General features: G+C 45.7%; 2 protein-coding genes across 2 annotated transcripts; one reads left to right on the forward strand and one right to left on the reverse strand.

Moving 5' to 3' along the window:
• Positions 1-327: 327 nt before the first annotated feature.
• On the reverse strand, positions 328-4,430 carry DFFB (DNA fragmentation factor subunit beta). The gene is made up of 7 exons (XM_059866427.1): positions 4,250-4,430; positions 3,795-3,921; positions 3,527-3,715; positions 2,736-2,815; positions 2,411-2,584; positions 1,918-2,018; positions 328-1,441 (listed from the first exon to the last, which is right to left on the reverse strand). The coding sequence occupies exons 1-7, from the start codon at positions 4,361-4,363 to the stop codon at positions 1,225-1,227; spliced, it is 1,002 nt and encodes a 333-aa protein (XP_059722410.1). The 5' UTR covers positions 4,364-4,430; the 3' UTR covers positions 328-1,224.
• Positions 4,431-4,449: 19 nt separating this feature from the next.
• On the forward strand, positions 4,450-19,244 carry CEP104 (centrosomal protein 104). The gene is made up of 22 exons (XM_059866430.1): positions 4,450-4,525; positions 5,148-5,311; positions 5,826-5,999; positions 6,317-6,455; positions 7,030-7,095; positions 7,452-7,528; positions 7,672-7,840; positions 8,097-8,255; positions 8,861-9,088; positions 9,299-9,502; positions 9,991-10,158; positions 10,724-10,897; positions 11,232-11,408; positions 11,850-12,056; positions 13,041-13,157; positions 13,635-13,671; positions 13,750-13,822; positions 14,423-14,531; positions 14,781-14,919; positions 15,634-15,701; positions 15,923-16,013; positions 17,178-19,244. The coding sequence occupies exons 2-22, from the start codon at positions 5,199-5,201 to the stop codon at positions 17,309-17,311; spliced, it is 2,823 nt and encodes a 940-aa protein (XP_059722413.1). The 5' UTR covers positions 4,450-4,525; positions 5,148-5,198; the 3' UTR covers positions 17,312-19,244.
• Positions 19,245-19,590: the final 346 nt, after the last annotated feature.

A 19,590-nucleotide genomic window follows, 5' to 3' on the forward strand; every position in this document is an offset into this window, starting at 1 on the left:
AGAAATCCTGTGTTAAAAATGCACCTCCTTGCTTTTCAGACTGCACTGTTTGGGAGGGGACTGAGTTTGTTGTTTAAAGTAAATCAATACTCTATGTAGCAAAGCTTCCAAGACCCAGTAATTTGGGGCTCAGGCAGAAATATCATTTCCACACAATTTAATGGGGACTAACTGGTCCAGGACCAACAATATGAGGGAAAATAGAGTTTCTAGTTATTTACAGAGCAGTAAGTAGCTGGTGCTCAATTCATAAACACATTTCCCTTCCTGCTCTATCAACCTGCTTAATGTCTCGTGCACCTTCATGTACTCACACACACACAGATGTGGGGGCATTTTTTTATTTAAAATGTTCACATGATTTACATTGACAATCCCAAAAGTTCAGTTGCTATCAGCTGGTATTAAAAAAAAAAAAAATTCAAGTAAAAAATTGAACTATTCCTGATTTGTTGCCTGAGGTAGGAAATGTTTTACCAAAGCAATATTCTCCAAGGCAGTGAGTAAACATTAGTGTAAACATGATCATTATAGCTGCCCTTTCTGGTGGTGCATCAAGTAAAACTCAAGCTGGAGGCAGAAAGTGTTAGAAAGGAGAGGGAAGTCAGCAGGGAAGATGGCAAAAAAAGTGGAAAAAGCAAAAATAAATCTCATGGCCTTGCTCTTCTTTCTAGGAGATGCACATCTGAAGCAATGGCAAAGGGGCAGGTGGGGATGAGGGCAGGAGTTTGGCACAGGTGAGGTGGCAGCTCTGCTGCTGCATCACCTTTGGCATTCCTGAAGCTACCTGCAAAAGGCACAGATAAAACATGATCCTAAATTCCTCTTTGTTTGGCTTAATCTCCAGAGGAATAGGAGTTTATGAGCCCCTGCAGGTTAGTTTGTAAAAAATGTTTTCTCCAAGTTTCATTTCTGTGTACTGTGAATTTTGGGCCAACACTGGCCTGAGATGACAGGGTAGAATCAGAGTCAGCCTCTGGCTCATTTTGTACCTTTACCCCACTTGATTTGAGCTTGATAAGAGGGAAGCTTGTAAGGAGTGGGAAGGCAGGAGAAGATAATTAAATGGGATATTGGAGTGTGCTTTGTGAGGCTCTGGCTGGGTTACCCAGCCAGTCTTGTGCCAGGGATTCTCAAATAGTTCTTATTTAAGAAATTGGAGCTATTTAAAAACAACAGACTGACGTGATTGAAAAAAGCAGCAAGTCCCTTCCAGAGACAGCACTAGGAAATCTCATGGGTTTGCTTCCTTTTTCTGTAAATTCTGGTTTTGTCACAGCTGAGGTTATGATTGGTTTTCTTATGGCAAGCAATATGTACGAGTTTTAAATTATCCAGGGTAAACAGCAGCTGATAGAAGTATTCCCAGTTCACTTCTCTCCCATCTCGTGTTTTGACAGCTTCTGCCAGTTCTGGGACAACAGCACGTTTCTTCTCAATTCTTGGGGACACAAAAGAGAAGACAATATTGCCATCAGGAGTTTTTTCAGAGTAATCAAGCCTCTATCTTCCTTTCAGAGCCAGGCAGAACTGGAATTCTTTCTCCATTACTAGGCATATGATTTTTTTCCCCCAGGGAAATTAGTTTAGCAAATCTTGTTTGCTTCACACCAACATTTGAAATGGTTCAGAGGGGATTTTGCTGGAGAGGAGAATTCACACAGATAGTGCAGTGAGGAGGGGTTTGCTTCCATACACAAAAAATCTGCACAGAAGCAAAGCAGCTAATGAAAGGCAGCATTTCATCTGTCTTCTGAGTTTTGTTCTCACAGCAGCTGCAGCATCCCAGCACCTTTTCTCACCACATATTCACAGCAGAGCTGACTGCACAGCAGGGGAAAGGGACTAAGGCTGAACCTTTCTGGTGAAGCTGAAGGCCTCAAAGCAGGTAGGTCTGGATTAACACTTTGTACATACATGTGGTCGAGATTCCAGGTGCTGAAGAGGATCCTGCTTTCCCTGTTGCTGTAGGGGTTGATGGAATGCTTACACGGGCAGTCACCTCTGTCAAAAGGTCCCTGTGAAAGGTGTCACACTTGTCACCCCAGCCTGGTCCTGCCACATGCTAGTGAACCAGAGAGATCCTGCACCCACATCCCCCCCAGCCTGACACTACATACAGGAAGCTGTTTCCTTCCTCTCATGTTGAGGGGGGAATGGGATCAAACTGATAAAAGGGGAAGTTTAAGTCAGGTATACAGAAGAAATTCCCTGTGAGGGTGGGGAGGCCCTGGCACAGGTTGCCCAGAGAAGCTTTGGCTGCCCCATCCCTGGAAGTGTCTAAGGGCAGGCTGGATGGGGCTGGGCTAGTGGAATGTGCCCCTGCCCATGGCAGGGGTGGAATGAGATGATCTTTAAGGTCCCTTCCCACCCAAACTGTTCCATGATTCTTCAGGAAGGCTGCAGGTACCTGGCAAGAGAACCACCCCTCTGCAGTGCACAGGCGTGCTGCCTCCTCCTCCTCCCTTCTGTCAAAGTAGCACCCGTTGTACTTCACAGATTTCAGTTTATCTGACATCAGGTCGATTATCCCTCTGTAGGCATCTCGTGCTGCAGGATGAACATTTGAAATAAAACCAGTAACCTAGAGGGGGGAAACACAGCAATCACTCCTCCGTTCCTGTGGCAGCCTGAGGCTCTTTTCTACAGTCACAACTGTAGAAATACTTTATATTCCTGCAGCTACAGAATTACTGTTACAGCTTGACATAAGTTACTTCAACAGAAACTTTTACCTCTCTCATGTAGCCCCGCATTCTGCTCTCACAGCTATGCCGCAGGTAGCTGGATTTGTTCTTGAACCGAGACTCCAGCCCTGGAGGGAATGAGATTATTTTGTACCTCAGCACAGCTCTTGCCCAGCTGGGAGTTCATGCTGGCTTTCCACTACATCAGGTTCCACAGGTTTTTTAATTTCCCATTTTTATTTTACTGGTTCAGGACTACCCTGCTCTTAAGCCCTTAAAAGGATGCTGGAGAGCATCTACTGAGAGAGCAGGAGCTGGTATTGTTACGTTTCTTGTTACTCTGTATATGTGGAACACCAAGAAATTGTGAAAGGAAAACAATTGTTGGGGAAGAACTGCAGTAACAGCTTGGGAATGGGAAGGGAGACTTGTAGATTGTAAAGAGAACATAAAGCTGGCAGAGATGTCGCAATTATCCATATACTATTAGCAAATCATTAGAACATCATAAATGCAGATTTATATTAATGGGGGAAATGCATTCCAGAGCTATCTTTATTAAACCAATAGGGAACACCATTTAAAAAAAAACATTTTAGCTTTGATACTAATCTACTAACACATTTAGCTTTAGATACTAAATGTGCATGTACTTTAAAGAAACCTAAAGACACGTGCTAATGGAAGGGATAACTAAAGTCCTGACCCAGCACCCAGTCCCACCAGCCAGAAGAGCTCCCAAACTTTGCTTTAAGAGCAACAAAACTGACAGAAGTGACTTTTCAGAGCAGAGCAAGACCCAGGAGTCCCGTAGCAGCTTCCTACGGCAACAAACGCACCTTCAAACCATTTCTTGTCGTCTTCCTTGTCCTCGGCCAGGATGTTTTCGCTCAGGTTGTGGATGAGATCCGCCAGCAGCTTCTGCCTGTGGGGAGCTCGCTCGTCCGTCAGTAGCCTCCGCGCAGCTTCCACCACAGCGCCCTGCTGGCTACAGAACGCGGCCAGGAGCCGCTCGATGTCGCTGGCACCTGGGGCAGGTGAGGCGGCACCGGCTGAGCCCCCGCTGCCGGCGCTGCCCCCGCGCCCCCCGCCCGGCCCTGCACTCACAGCCCTGCCAGCTCTCCCCGGGGCCCAGCAGCACCAGCTCCGTCTGCGGCGGCAGCGCTCGGAAGTAGCTCTCGGTCAGCTCCGTGCCGTCCTCGTAGAGGCAGAGGCGGCTGCCTGCCAAGGGAAGCTGCCCCACGGGCGGGTGAGACCCCTGCTCCGGGCGGAACCCGGCTCCGGGCGGGCGAGACCCCGGCTCCGGGCGGGTGAGACCCCTGCTCCGGGCGGGCGAGACCCCGGCTCCGGGCGGGCGAGACCCCGGCTCCGGGCGGGCGAGACCCCGGCTCCGGGCGGGCGAGACCGCAGCGGCTGCAGCTCCGCACGCGTCTCGGCGGGCAGTTCCAGCCTCGGCCCGGAGCTGCGGCACCCGCTAGTCCCGGTCCCGTCCAGCATCGGCAGATCCGCCCGGCATCTGTAAGCAGCATCCCAGCCTGGTATCGTCCCGTACCGTCCCGCACCTGCAGCAGCCGGCAGCCCTTCCTCAGCAACCCTCGCAAGCTCCCGGCCGCCATCCCGAACTTCTGCGGGCTGCTGCACCCGCGCAGGCGGAAGGGCCGCAGCGGCTCCGCCATGGCCGGGCCGGGCCGGCGCCGCTCCCCGGCCGGGGTCGGTGTCGGCGTCGGTGTCGGGGCCGGGGCCGCCCCGCGCAGGCGCCCCGGGGCCGGCGGGGCGGTCGCGCCTGCGCGGCGGGGCCGCGTTGCCATGAGAGCGGCGATGGCGCCGCGCTGAGCCAGGTGGGGCCCGGCCCGGCGCTTCCCCCCGCGCCCCGCTCTCCCTCCGCCCCGGGGACCTCCCAGGTCCCGCCAGGCTCCCCCGTGCTTTGTCCGCCGCCCGGCCTGGCTGTCCTCCCGAAGCGGTGCGGCCGTGACCCTTCCGGGCCTGCGCCGCCCGCGGGGTTGGGGCCGGCGAGGGGAGGGAGGGACGGGGCCGGTGTTGGTGCCATAACGCGGCCCAGGGTGGGCAGCGGTGCTCCCGGGGCTTGTGTACCCAGCAGCAGCCGCGGTGGGTGCGTGGCTTTCCCAAAAAGACTAAATTGACCTTGTGATTTGCTTTTTGTTCGTCTGACTCCAATGCCCAGAGCATGGTGCAGCTACAGGTTTGGTACAGGTTGCTCCTGTATGCATTTGGAACTCTTGGTTTCAAGTTCCATCTTGGGTTAGCAGGTTTCATTTATTGGCAGATTGCTCTGCAAATGATCTAAATCCTCTTTTTGCTCAGCACTAATCAAACCTGTGCCTAAAGAACATTTATGGTGCCAATGTTAATATATTTGCACTCATCATCTACTGACTCTACTGACCTCAGGATGCAATTCTTTGACTGTAGTGCCTCCGTGGGTTTTTGTCACCCTTCCAGGGATGAGTTTAAGCTTGAAGGCCGTGGCTGTGACCAGCTCATCTGCCCAGGATGCCACACAAGATCGGTTTCACGGTGGTCAGCTCGTCGGGACACGAGGATGGGTTCAGTGCTCGGGAGCTGATGGTTCATGCACCGACAGTGAACGGGTGGCGCTCGCCCAGGTACTGTGAGGGGATGGCCTTGGAGCACTGAATTTATGAAGCACCAAGTTTAAAACGAGTGGCAGATGTACCATGCGTGGTCCGAGCAGTTTACAGTATCCCAAACCAAACTGATAAAGCAAAAAAAGTTACTTTAATCCCATGGAACCCTCATCCTGGGGGAAAAAAGCACCTTCGTTAACACCTAAAGGCACTGCATTGTATTTAAATAAAGTCCTGGAAAATGAAAATGGGAACTAGTTTTGTTCTTGGCAGTCTTTGAGTTTGCAGCTGCTCTGGCTTAGTATGAAAAATCCATTTGACTCAGCACATCTTCTAAACATGTGTGGGGCACCTGAAGATATGCACGCAGTAAAGGAAAGGGAAAAGTGTTTCCACTCTTGGGATTCTTACAATATTTTTACCTTTGGCTTGCAATTAACAGCTTGAAAGTTCCATAATGAAATGTTGCTCAAGTTGGAAGTGAAATCTGCTTTAAAATGATGGTTGAATTCAGAAACTGTGTCTCTTTCAGGCTCTGTCAGTACCCCCAGGAAATCACCCTGCAGCTGGTGGAGAGGTGTCGGATCCGGAAGCTGCAGCTGCTCGCTCACCAGTACATGATTGCAAGCAAAATTGAGTTCTACATCAGTGAAAGTCTGCCTGAATACTTTGCTCCCTATCAGTCAGAGAGGTTTCAGAGACTCGGGTGAGACAGAAAGTTCTGGATCAGTTTAATGTCTTAATCAGAAAAGCTTCAGGGGAAAATAATAGTGTGGGTTGTGTGTGATGTGGTCATGCTGTGTGAGCAGCTGGGAGATCCTGGACTTGTGTAGATCTGTGACAAAGCTGGAGATGCAGGTGAATTGCCTTGCCAAGTGACAGCACACAGTTATTTCAGTTGTGAGGTTATGAGGGAGGTTTCACAGTTGTTTCACTTGTGAGGGACTTTTAAACCCGAGGGTCAGAAATCCACCTGTGTGTTTGGATGTATCCTCTACTCATGCATTATGTTTTCCTTCCCAGTTATGTCCCTCTCTCAGACAATGAGAAGACTGATTTCAGAGCTCGAGAGTTGAAATCTGTGTACATGGATGCAGTTGGCCAGTACCTGAAGCTGATTTTCCATAAAAATTATGTCAATAAATACAACTTGTACGGGCAGGTGAGTTAGAAGTCCTTACGTGGTAGCCTAGGGGACACTTCATAGTCACGAGCAGGCACAGAAATCTGCTCCCTTGATTTATGGAAACAAAAATGTTGGTTGAAAGGTCCTATGTTTATTTAAGTTTGTTTTAAAGCACAAAACACAAATAATAGGTTAGAAGAGAGTTGGTATCAGAACAAACGAGTCAAGGGCACATTCTGTCACTCTTGTTTGTGCTGAGGTTTAGCCCACACAGCAGGGTCTGTGCTGAGGAAAAGGAATTCCCTCTGAGAGCAGCTTTGGGGTCACAAAGCCACTCTGAGTGTTTTAGAGGACCTGTTGTGCCATTAAGTGAAGATGTTGCACAGCCACCATGGTGCAGACACACAAACACCTGCCTCAGTTCTGGGGACTCGTTTCAGACCATGGGGTTGTAGATTTGGTGATACATCTTCAATGGAGCAGGAGGCACATTTAGCACTCAGTGCTTCTCTCTGCTTCCATATCACCCTCCTGACCACAGGCCCTGGTTTTTGTTTTCAAGAAAAGAGGAATGAGCTTACACATTTCCATTTTCTGTGAATTTCTGCAGGTTGCCCTGGTAGCTGTGAACATCATTGGGGATCCAGCAGACTATGGCATTGACAGCATGAGCAGTGTAAGTCCAGAACATCCCTGTCCTTTTACTGATGCTCCATTTCTTCAAGTACTGGTTCCTGGAGTAATGGGATGAACTTGTCTTGTGCCAATTCATCAGCAGAGCTGTGTTGCATTAATTTAATTTTAATGTTCTCTTAAAGCAAGAGTGTTGAGCCTAATATGGCAATACAAAATTTAAAATATGATCAGTTGGGACATTTTCTCTCCAGGTTGTCTTGCTTCAATGTGCCCCGAAACATAAGTGCTCTGAGTTGCAAAACTGATGTTGGTTGTGACAAGTCAGAATTCTGTCTTGAGAACACACCTGATGTTGGTGAATGTGCATTAAGATTTTCTTTTTCCACCCTTCCAAAGCCTTCCAGAGAGAAGCTGATAGATCACTACTTGGGAATTAAATTGGATGACCCTGCCTTAGATGGAACTTACCTTGGGTAAGTTTGTTCTTTGCATATACCCTGGCAAAACCTCTGCTTGGTGTAAAGCACTGGTTGATCTCTGTGTTTTGTTAATTCCCTGCTAATGAAAAGAGAAGCCTACCTTATTGTGGTTTACTTTATTCATTTTGTGCCTTCAGGAAACGTGACTCCATTTCACCTCTGGACGATTTGGCCTTTGACATGTACCAGGACCCAGAAGTGGCTCAGATAATCCGGAGGCTGGATGAGAAGAAGAGGGAAGCTGTGCGTCTCGAGTGCTATGACCACGCCAAGAAACTCAAACAGGCCATTGCAGACTTGCAGAAGGTGATATTGGGAGATCTTTGACACCTAAGTGGAGCAAAGCCCCAGTGGCCCATCAGGGCCTTCCTTTTTTTGTGGAATCGTAATGATTTTTGATATATTTCCCAAAAGATTAATTTTAAAATCAAATCGCTTGATTGAGTAATTTGTCTGGATGCAATGAAACAAGTAGAGGAGGGTGATTCCAAGAAGTGCTCAGTAAAATGATTCCAAGAAATGTTCAGTGAGATGATTCCAAGGTGATTTGTACCAATCCTAGGTGGGCGAGCGACTCGGCCGGTACGAGGTGGAGAAGCGTTACGCCGTGGAGAAGGAGGATTATGACCTTGCCAAGAAGAAGAAGGAGCAGATGGATGAGTACAGGCTGAAGGTGTACCAGCAGCTGGAGCTGCACGACCTCCTCGATGCACAACTCCTGGTGGGTGCTGTTAGTCCAAACTCAGGAGGGTGTTCTAAATAGAAATGGCAGAGCAGCCAAACTTCATTCACAGGTTAATGGAAATTTTGAGATTTACTAAAGCATTTCAGTTTTCTCTTTGGAGTTTGGAATTCTCCAACCTAAGACTGTCAATGTGGTGTTTTATGAACATGCTTGGTTCTCCATAAATCCCATTAAACTGTTGAGATCTCAAGAAAATAGCATTAGAATCCTGAACGTTTTGCATAATTTCAAGACTACCTGATGCAGATGAATAAGGTACTTTCTCATATTTTGGAGGGGTAGAGGATGCTTGGGGTGGTATCAAAGCTAACCATACAGAATCCATGTGATTTTTTTATATACATGCAATTATGTAATGTTCTCAGAAGAGGAAGTTTTATAATCTCTCCACACATACACCCACACAGAATTATTTTCTGACTGTTTCATGAAGCTGCATCCAGTGGGAATGATGACACACCTGTGAGCCAGGTTCAATGTTTACTTGAAATCACCAGAAGCCCGTTGACAGAGTTGTAGCTGTACTGAGAGATTTTAGCACATTTTTAGCCTTGCTGTAAAAATCTTCTCCCCTTTCTCAGATCCGAAAAACTGTGTTGCCCTTGGGATCTGTAAGTGGCACTGAGAGCCCCCAGAGCTCCCCTCCTGAGCCTGCAGACCCACCCCAAGGAGGGCCCCCGAGGGCAGAGCCTGTGCTGGAAGAGCAGTTGGTGGATCCCACTTCTTCTGAGCCTATTGTTCCCTACCAGTCCCCTCTTTCTTCTCAGACTCAGCCCACAACCTCCAAGGAAGCGTTTTCCAAGGAAAATGTGAGTAGTGTTCCCTCTGTTACTACAGAAACCTGTCAGAGCAAACAGTCTGATGTCCAGCCTTCCAAATAATGTGGTTATTCTCATGGTTAACTGGGGTGGGATGCTGCTTTGATGTGAGAAAATTGCATTGAGGTGAATCCAATTAGTGATAAAACCACTTCACATCTGAGTCATTTCCAGAAAAACAAGTTTTATCTTTTCTGCTAGGCTGAAATTTTACCTTATGATGAGAGACCTCTCCCAGCCATCTGCAAGCAAGTGGATGAAGCTGTTGCCTATGTTGAGCCAGAGGTGACTGAGGAGGATGTGGGTGATGCTCCAAGGACTGGCAATGCTGGGGAGCCTGAACAACTCACACAGAAGGCACTGAGGGAAGCCAGCCCTGTTGTGGAAGTTTTTGGAGAGACTTTGGTAAAAAACAGTAAAAGAAACCCATGGGTTATTGTGTTCTGTGTTAAGAGGATTTTTATGTGTTTAGAGCTGCTATTTTGAAACCTGAGCTTAAAATTTGACCTTGGCTCTATGAATGCCTGTTTACATCATTTTTACCAATCTGTAGCTTTGATGATTGATTACTTGATGTGCTGATAAACAGACAGGATCCAGCAGAGTGCTTTAGGGTATGGACCCAGAACACCCATAACTTGCCACTGTCTTTTGGAGGGAGAGAAACCCTCCCTGTGCCTGGAAGGGCTCCATGAGCCTGACCTGTTAATTCCATTTCACTCATCTCATTTCAAAATGTGTGCTTTTAATAAAGCCAGATTCCTGTGGGGAACACCTGGGGACTTCATGCTTCAGTTCATATGTTCTGTTGAGGCTGGTTCTTTATAAAAGTGTTAAATATGTATTGAAATATCTGTAGAGACCTTTTAAGAGATAGATTGTTCTGTGCTCAGGTTTCAGGAGCATATTCCAGAACTTGGTCGTGTCGAGAAGAGGCTTTACTGGCTGTGTATGAGAAGCTGATGGAGGTGTCAGTGGACACTCCAAAGGAAGATTTAAGGAGCATGCTGAGGGCTGCTGTTTTCCTTGTGAGGAGGGCCATCAAAGACACTGTATCTTCAGTAAGTTGGGATAAGTTTGGTGCTCCAGTGAAGAACTGGCAGCCAAAATTGCAGAATTTGGGTTAGGATACTTTGAACAAATAGTTTATAAAGCTATTGTTGAATAAAAACCCCAAAATCAAAACAAAGCCCCTCAAAACTCCCATAACAACTGGGCAATGTCTGTCATTGAACAGATGGAGAAAACTGCCCTGGGTTGAGCCATGAGCTGATGCAGTAAATGAGCAGTGAGGTTGAACCTTTTTCTTTGCTAAATCTGAACTACAACAATGAAATAACTTCTAGTTTCCAGCTCAAAGTACTGCACTCAGCTGAAGGACACTTGGGCATCAAATAAACCTTAAGAAGAAAAGAAGAAAATTGAGCTGGTACTCTTTATGAAACAATTTCTGAAGCCTTTTACCTAAGTCCTAGCAACGGGTTTTCTGGAAGACAGTTTTCTGAAGTAGCTTCCATCAAGGGTACCACTGTAATTCCAGGTTAAGAATAGATTTTACTGTATTGTCTGAAAACAGGGGGCTCTGTGTTGGTTGTGCTCAGTGGTTCCTATTTCTTTTTAACTTAGGTTTTTCAGGCTTCCCTGAAACTTCTAAAGATGATCATTACCCAATATATACCAAAACACAAACTGGGGAAGCTAGAAACTTCTCATTGTGTGGAAGCAACCCTGCCACATTTGCTTTCTAGAACAGGAGACTCTTCATCTCGTCTTCGTCTTCTGGCTTCAACCTTCATCCAGGTGGGTGTTTCCCTTCAAATTATGGAGCTCCTAGGTGAGAAACACCTGATCAGAATGGACTGTTTGACCAGGGTTGGCTGCTGTGAAGTATTACACCTTATCACAGAAATTTATCACAGAATAACTGGAATTTGAAGGGCTCTCTGGACATCATCCAGTCCAACCCCCTGCCAAATCAGGGTCACCTGGAGCAGTCTGGGGGTACTTGTTGCTGCTGCAGCTGTGACTCTTGTGTTCTTTGCTGCAAGTGACCTACAGAGATGAGAAAACTCTGCTTTGCAGAGGCAGGTAATTGTCCTTATCCAGTGTGCTCACTAACTCTGTGTGTTTCTAGGAAATGGCACTGTGTCCTGAAGTAAAACCTCTCCAGATTATTCCAGTGCACCTTGTTAAAACATTAAAAGCAAACTCCCCAACACACCTGGCAATGAGTCATGTGGAACTGGTGGAATCTCTCTTGGGAGCCATGGGTACTGAAAACTCTGGGTTTACCATCAGCAATGTCATGAAGGTAAGAGGTCGAGGTTCCAGCACAGGGAGGATTTTCTGGTGGCTTTCTGGGGGCTTGTCTGGCTTTTTTTGAGTGCTTGAGAATTCCTGAAGAGGTATATTCCCCTGATCAACAGGTAATTTGGTAATTACCAAAGTAGGCTGGTAATTTTAGAGCAGGTTGGACAGGGCTTGGTGCAACCTGGTCTAGTAGGAAGTGTCCCTGCCCATGGTATGGGGCGAAATGAGATGAGCTTTAAGATCCCTTTCAACCCAAAACATTCTGGGATTCTATGAAGCAAGATGTTAATATCTGGAAAAAAGAACCAATGAGTTAAAAAGTGTTTCCAACAACCTGTCTTGTAGGAAGATTTCTCCTGCTGCAGGAGAGTCTTGGAATAATAAACCAATCCTTAAAAATGTGAGAAAAGAGAGACAATAATTTTTTTATCATTATTTCCAGTTTGCCACGGGAGCTCTGGAGCACAGGGCTCAAGAGGTGCGTGAGGTGGTGCTGAGGATCATCTTTGCCATGTACAGGGAGCACAGGGCAGCTGTGCTGGAGTATTTCCCTCTGGACGACGCCGGCGCCCGCAGGACCGTGCGCTACAAAACTCTCTTTGAGGGCTTTGCCAAAATCGATGGGAAACCTTCTGAAAGTGAAGTGAGGGTATGTAAGGAGAGGCAGAACCTACAGGGCTACTTCAGGCATGGTGGATTGTATATGTGGGGTTCCCAGACGAAGGAAGGAATGATTAATCTGATTCCATGTTCTCAAAAGGCTCATTTATTAGTTCATAATACTATATTATATTAAAGAAAACAATACTAAACTATACTAAAGAATACAGAAAGGATACTTATAGAAGGCTAAAAAGATAATAATGAAGACTTGTGACTCTTTCCAGAGCCCTGACACAGCTTGACCCTGATTGGTCAATAAGTCAAAACAATTCACGTGAAACCAATGAAACAATCTCCAAACACATTCCAAAGCAGCAAAACACAGGAGAAGCAATGAGATAATATTGTTTTCCTTTTTCTCTGAGGCCTCTCAGTTTCCCAGGAGAGAAATCCTGGGCAAAGGGATTTTTCCAGAAAATATGACTGCCAAAATGGTGTTTGGCTGAGTGCTGTCCTGATTTCATGGCTGGATTGGACAGAGCAGGGTAGCAGAGTGTAGTATCCCATGAACTCTCTCCCCCAGCCAATTCCCAAGGGCATTGCACCACAGAGTTTATTCTTCCTGTGGGGAAAGACTCCCCCATGGACCTCTGCCTCATTCCAGGTGTGTGGTTAGTGTTCCTTACATGGATAGCTGAGTGTATTCCCTGTGCTCACTCCTGGGACTAAAGCCAACAAGGAATGCTGAGATGGACAAGCAGTATGGAAAATGCACAAATGCTGTTTTCTGCTTCAGTCCTTGGGAACAGTAAGCCCAAAAACTGTGCCAAATGTTCCTTTCAGGTAGTGCAGAGGAATTTGGGAAGAGGGAGGTGTCACTGTATCACACCCATCACTTAACCAAGCAGGACATTTCCTCTCCTGCATCAACCATGAGTTCTGTGCTGATGTGTTTTGCAATCTCTTGTGTATGAGGGATGGTTCCAAAGCCATCCCTTTTGGAACTGACAGAGTATTTATTTCCTGCCAGGCACAGAGAAAAGCAGCAACAGAAGTAGAGAAACAGACAAAGGAAGAAATGAAAGTTCTCAAAAGCCACCCAGGAGCTCTCAAATTAGTGTTACAGGCAGAGGTTGAAGCTGAAGAGGTGAGCATGTTTCAGTTTAAGGTTGTTTTAATCCTTTGCTCCTTGGATATCATGGACTTAGTTAATGAGCATTGGTGTTGTCTTATTAAGAAGAGTGAGGAACTCTAGACATACCCTGAGTGACTTTTCTCCTCAGCAGTCCAGCTTAAAATCTGGGGTGTTGTTCTTCCTAACATAGTGTAAAATTTGGATTCTTTATTATAATACAACAATAATACCTTTATAATACATTAATATATAATATAATATAACTTTATAATATAATATATATATATTACCTTTATAAAAAAGCAATAATACCTTTATAATATAAAATAATACCTTAATACATGAGATTTTTCCTAGAACCAGAAGCACGAATGTTGTAGTGCATTGGCTGTGCTGCTAAATTTTAAATTCCAGACAGAAATCAGAATATAGTGTGTTCCCTTTCTCTCTGGAAGGCAAATTTTTGAGTTAAATTTCTTTGTTTGATAGGAGAAAAAATCTTCTTTTCAGAAGACAGAGAATCAAGGTAGGTAGTTTCAAATAAGAGTTAAGAAATGTAGATTAATTAAAATGTGATCTTGGTTTAATAGTTCTCTCCTTACAGGTTACCAGGTATATGAAGCTTCAGCAGCAAAGATTCAGGAGGAACTTTCCTCTGTTGCAAATTACCTGGATAAGTAAGTGAGATGAGCCTCTAATCACCTTAAGCCCTTGGTGTCACCTGTGAGCTCCTAACAGTAATAACATTTTTCCAGTAGATCAAAGCTAATTCCTTCAGCAGTGAAACAATAAAGACTAAAATCTCTTCTAACAGATTTGAAATGATCACCAGGCAATCCTTTGTGCTTTTCTTTGAAGTTCTTAGATAGTGTGACTTCGTACTTTTTTTTCTGAGTATTTGCTTGTGGGCTAAGAAATAGCTACAGTTTAATGCTCAGCTGCCAGTGTGAAATAGGGGAAAAATATGGTGTGGCTTTGCTGGGTGTTGTCTGGTGAGGGCATAGAAGAAGCCCTTGGAAATTCTGGAGCCAGGAAAGCCAGTTTTGATGAGGTGCTCTCAGAACTTCTGTAGAATTAATCATTCTCTAAGAAAAAATGCTCTATAGTTGTATTTACCCTAAATTACAAGCCAGTACCTGCCCCATCCTAAGCTCAGCTCTACACAGGGGAAAGAAACTCTTCAAGATATTGGATGCTTTTGAGAACAGCTTGGAACAGAAGGAACAGGGCTCATCTATTTCTCTCTGATGTCACTGATGTTTGTATTTTTTCCCCAGCTTGTGTATTTTTTGTGGTGAAAGGAATGAGTCCTTCACTGAGGAAGGGTTGGATCTGCATTACTGGAAGCACTGCCCCATGTTAACCCGCTGTGAGCACTGCAAACAGGTCAGACTGAAATTCCCAGAGCTGCTAAATCATGGACTGCTGTGATTCTGGTTTAGAGGCACTGCAAGATTTAACACATGGGCAGGTGAATTCTGAACACACCCATGTGTTTTGTGTAGTGCTTTTGGCAAAGAGCACCAATAGAAAATGAGTTAATTGAATTTTCCCTTTGTCATTTTGGAAGGTGAGGCTGAGCTGATGAATCCCATCTCTGCTTGCTCAGCACAAACCTTGCTGGCTGTGTTGCAGATGCTGGAGATCTGCAGCCTGACAGAGCACCTGCTGACTGACTGTGACAAAAGGGACAGCTTTGGGAGGTGCCCACGCTGCAGAGAGGCTGTGCCCAGGGATGAGCTGGCCAGACACATAAAGAGCAGGATTTGCAATCGTGAGTAGCTCCAGACAGGAAGGTGGAACATCAGAAGTTCAGATTGCAAACACCAGGGATCTTTGGCGAGTCAGGCTGCTTGTGTTTCAGACTTAGGAATCTGAGTAAATCCTCAGGAGGGAAAAGATGTGGGATAAATGCCTGAGTTTTCTGGTGCTTGGCCTCTGTGAGTGTGTGTTGGGAGGGTGAGTGAAAAGACTGGGAAATCTCTTCCATATCCCTGTAGATTAAGCACTGTCCCAGCACAGAAAGGACATGGCCCTGCTGGAGTGAGTGCAGAGGAGGCACCAAGTTGATCAGAGGGTTGGGTCACCTCTGCTGTGGGGAAAGGCTGAGAGAATTGGGATTGCCTGGAGAAGAAAAGGCTTTGGGGTGACCTAATTGTGGCCTTCCAGTAGGAGCTGAAGGGGCTACAAGATAGGTGGAGAGGGGCTGTTTAGAAGGGCCTGGAGTGACAGCACAAGGGGGAGCAGGATGATCTTTAAGGTTCCTTCCAATCCATGTGATTCTGGATTCTGAGATTCCTTTTGATCTTGTTTTGATGAAGATGATTAAGCACAGGGCTTCTTCTTCTTTGGGAGCAGTTAATGGGAACAGGGCAGGAGTTGGGTTGGACATGGGGTGGTTTTATGCTACTTACTCTGCAGATTCTCTTCTTTTGTCTGAAATTAGTCTCTCTTTGTAATTCTTATATTATTTTTCAAACAATTTCAGCTGCCAAACCAGAAAATGTGGCAAACCACTGCCCTTTGTGCCATGAGAACTTTCCTCCTGGAGAAGAGGTGAGGCCACCCTTCACATTGGGCAGATGATGTTATGGGTTGGTTTAATGTGATGGACCTTTCAGGATATATTACAATAATGGAGATATTAATTTCTATTTCATAGCAAGGAACTCATACTTTGAAAAAGCAGATGAAAGTGCTGTTGATATAAAGTCTGTACACAATTAATGCTGATTTTGCTGGAGTTGTGTTATCATTGCTTTTGTAATTGCCTTCAGGCCTGGAGATCTCACCTGATGAGCAGAGATGGCTGCAAAATGAACCAGAGGAGGACATCCCTCCTGAACAAAACCATTCTGCTGCAGCCTGGTGAGACATCAGTTAATGATAATAACATTTGTACTTTTTACTGTGTTGCCTTTGCTTAAGGGAAGTGTTATATCCCCAAGAGCTGGGTCTGTGCAGCTCCTGGTTTGCGTTTGGGTGAGCTAAGTGATGGTTCTTGTGCTGGAGCAGTGTGCCTGGGGAGCAAATTCTCAAAATCATGCAATCACAGTTATGTTCAAAGGAGGACATGAGCTCAGCTGGTGGGGAAAGCTGGTAGATTTGATAAATTGATCAGTTCAGGGATTTTTTTTCTGCAGAACAAGATGACCATGAATAGAACAATCAGCTGAACAGTGTTCTGGAAAGCTCCTGAATGCTGACACAGGGAACCAGAGCCTGATTTAGCTTTTAGTGTCCAATCAAAGGTTGCTAATCTGATCCTAATTACAGGGTGAACTGAACAGTGAGTGCTGTGCACTGCTTTTCCTTTCCAGTCCAGACTCAAGAACCTGACAGATTTATCATTGTACAGCTTTTTCACCATCAAAGAGACATTGATGATGTCAGGTGGTGTTTTTATCAACAGTTGCCTTTATGAAGAGCATGGAAAATCCTTTTATTTCCAGAACACAGAAGTTAAACAAACTGTCTGCAGCACCAGAACTTTTGGCCAGTAACATCCAAACCTTTCCTGCTTCAGACTTTGGAGTTTTCTAGTCAGCTGTGTGTTGAGTTCACCTGCTCTGAGCTGTGCTCTGTTCCTGTCTGCATGTCACCATCCCAGGTTCCTGGAAAGAGCTGTGGAATTGCCCATCCCAGCTGACCTAAGTGAATCATGGGGTTTAAACTCAGCACTTTCCAGTGTTAAACTGGCTCCCCATCCTGTCTGTCCTTAGCTTTGCTGTTTGTACTGGCTAATGAGATACCAGTAGGTTGGTAGTTTGTTGCTGCTTAGAATTTGGAAACAGAAGCAAATCCTGGTGGGATAAGCTCTGATTCCAGAGCTATTTCCTAGAGGTAGGAAAGGAGCCCTGACCATTCAGTCTAACACTGCTGGTGTGGAGCATGCTGAGGCTCAGTGCCTGCCAGCTGCTGATTGCTTCAGTCACTCAGACTTAACAGGTCTTGGGAATCAAAGCAGTGGATTAAATTCACTCCTGGGACTAGATGTGCTTGTAATAATGATCTCTATTTTTCTCTTTGCAGCCAAAGCAGTTGGCCACTATTTAAGGAGACCAGGTCCTTCAGGAGCAAGGTTTCAATCTCCTTCAATAGGAAGCAAGATCAGAACTCGAGGGGGCCCAAATAAAAACACTGGCAAAACATACTCAAAGCGATGACAGGACAAGTATTTCTTCCTCTGTCTGAATAACTGGGCACATGGCTTTTCTGAGCTACTTAAAAATTGTAGGCAACTTGTATCATCTTTAATGTGGGTTGTTTTTAGCCTTGAGCAGTGCCTGGTGTGGTCCCCACGGCGTTGCTGTCACTGCAGCACTGGGCTTTGCTTTGCTAGGAATGCTCATGTTGGAAATACCAAATGTTCTGGGACAAAAACATTATTTTGACAGATAACTGTGGTCTCCTTTCCAATCCCATATAAGTAATTTAATGGGTTCAAAGACATTAATTATGTCAGGGGAGAGAAGTCTCTTTCCTGGTCCTCAAGGAACAGGAACCACACATGGGGGAAGCCTGACCTTGTGTGTGTGTCAGATTTAGGGTTCTGAAGGCAGCAGAGCTGTACCCAGAGCACTGCTCAATCCCAGGAATTTGCACCAAATGGAAAAGCCAGAGGGTTGGCTGGATGTTTTCCCGGTTGTGCCACTGTGCAGGAGGTGACAGGACATTGTGGCCTCTCTCACTGTGCACCAAGTGCCTTAGGAGCCCACTTGGCAGGAGGGTTAAACTAAATCCTCCAAGTCTGTGTCCCTAAGAAATGGCCCCTTACAGAGATGAAAAAATTACCTTGGTTGGGTCCTGAAGAGCTTGAATTAGTAAATTTAGCCCTTTTTGCCTGCTTTAGTGCACTTTCAGCTCAAATACTGAGCTCCTCTGGTTAGATACTGATTAAAATAACCATCCACAGACTGGAGCACGTGTCTTGAACAGCTTCAGAGAGATAAAGTCTATTAAGACCAAGGCATGAAGCTTTGTACCAAAGCAGCCATTCTCACATCTCTAACATTCTCTCTTTAACATTTCAGCTGTTGCTTTCCAGTGTGGAATTGGTACCATGGGCATGGGAATGAGTGGTCATGATAATATGAGGGGAAATTTGGGGGTTTTTGCTCCCATGGAGTGACTTTGTGGTGTTTTATTTATAGAGCTGATTTTGTAATACAGTTTTTTTAGTTTGCCTGCAGCTTGCTTACCAGCTTATCGATTTTCCAGGTAGATCAGTGTGCTTGGATTTCAAAATTCTTTGTATAAATTGTTTCTCTAACTCTTCCAAATACATATTTCAATATTTATACACACATTAGGAACATATATAGGTATTTTTATTTTCCCTTTAGTGACATGGATTCCTATTTGAGGGCCTGATTCTCTGTGCTAAATAAATAATAAATGTCTCAAAATAGCCATTGATCTTGCTCAGAGGTGTAAGGATAAAAACTACTCTGTGGTACAATAAGGAAATAACTTAGTAGTGATAAAATAGCAATTTTTTAGAATGTGAAAGGACCCTTTTGGAGTACAGTAGTACCACCAGTGTCACGTTTAAAGGTGGATTTACTGGGGTTGCTCCTTAATTAACAACCTGGGTTTGCTGCAGTGGCAAAATAAACACTGGAGTGAAAAACACCATGAGGTTTGGTGCTGTGCCACCAAGTCTTGAGCAAAATATTCTAGAGAAAATCCACTGCAGAGCTGTGGGTCTGGGCAGTGAAAGAAGGTCTGCAGAGCATTGGACTGGAGCCTGGATTTGGCTACAATGGGGCCTCAGTAGGAAAGCAAGGAAGGAGTGTGGTCCTGAGTGATCTCTGTCATTTGAGCTGTGCCTGAGTGTCAGCTGAGGTGTTTTCATGTGTCACTGCACAGATGGTTCCAGAGCAGCCCCTGTCCATGCATACAGGAGTTGATCTCATCCCAAAAGACCTCTTGGTGGTCCACTACCCCAAGAGAGCAATTTATACTGATTACATGTTCCTAAGTGCTGGATGAGCAAATCACATATTGAAATCTGGGAGATTTTATCAGGAAAATGAGTCACTTGTGTTAAATGTCAACTATTTTTATTGCACATATTTAATAAATTACTTTACCCAATCTGGAGGAAATGTCTGCATTTTCCACCCGCAACAATGGAACTGGGTACAGAGTGGGGTGAGGCTTTGGTTCCTGCAGCACCTGTGGTACCTGTGTGTGCTGAATGTGTGTGAGCTGCACATGTGTGAGCTGTGGCTGGACCTGTGTGACTGATACCAGGGTGTGCTGCACATGTGTGAGCTGTGGCTGGACCTGTGTGACTGATACCAGGGTGTGCTGCACATGTGTGAGCTGTAACTGGACCTGTGACTTGTACGTGTGTGAGCTTTACCGGTGTAAGCTGTGCCTGGACCTGTGCGGCACCGCTTGGGCAGACGCGCGGCTCAGCAGGATGCGGTCCCGTGTT

This window comes from Haemorhous mexicanus, chromosome 23, assembly GCF_027477595.1.
Source record: "Haemorhous mexicanus isolate bHaeMex1 chromosome 23, bHaeMex1.pri, whole genome shotgun sequence".
NCBI classification, from domain to species: Eukaryota; Metazoa; Chordata; class Aves; order Passeriformes; family Fringillidae; genus Haemorhous; species Haemorhous mexicanus.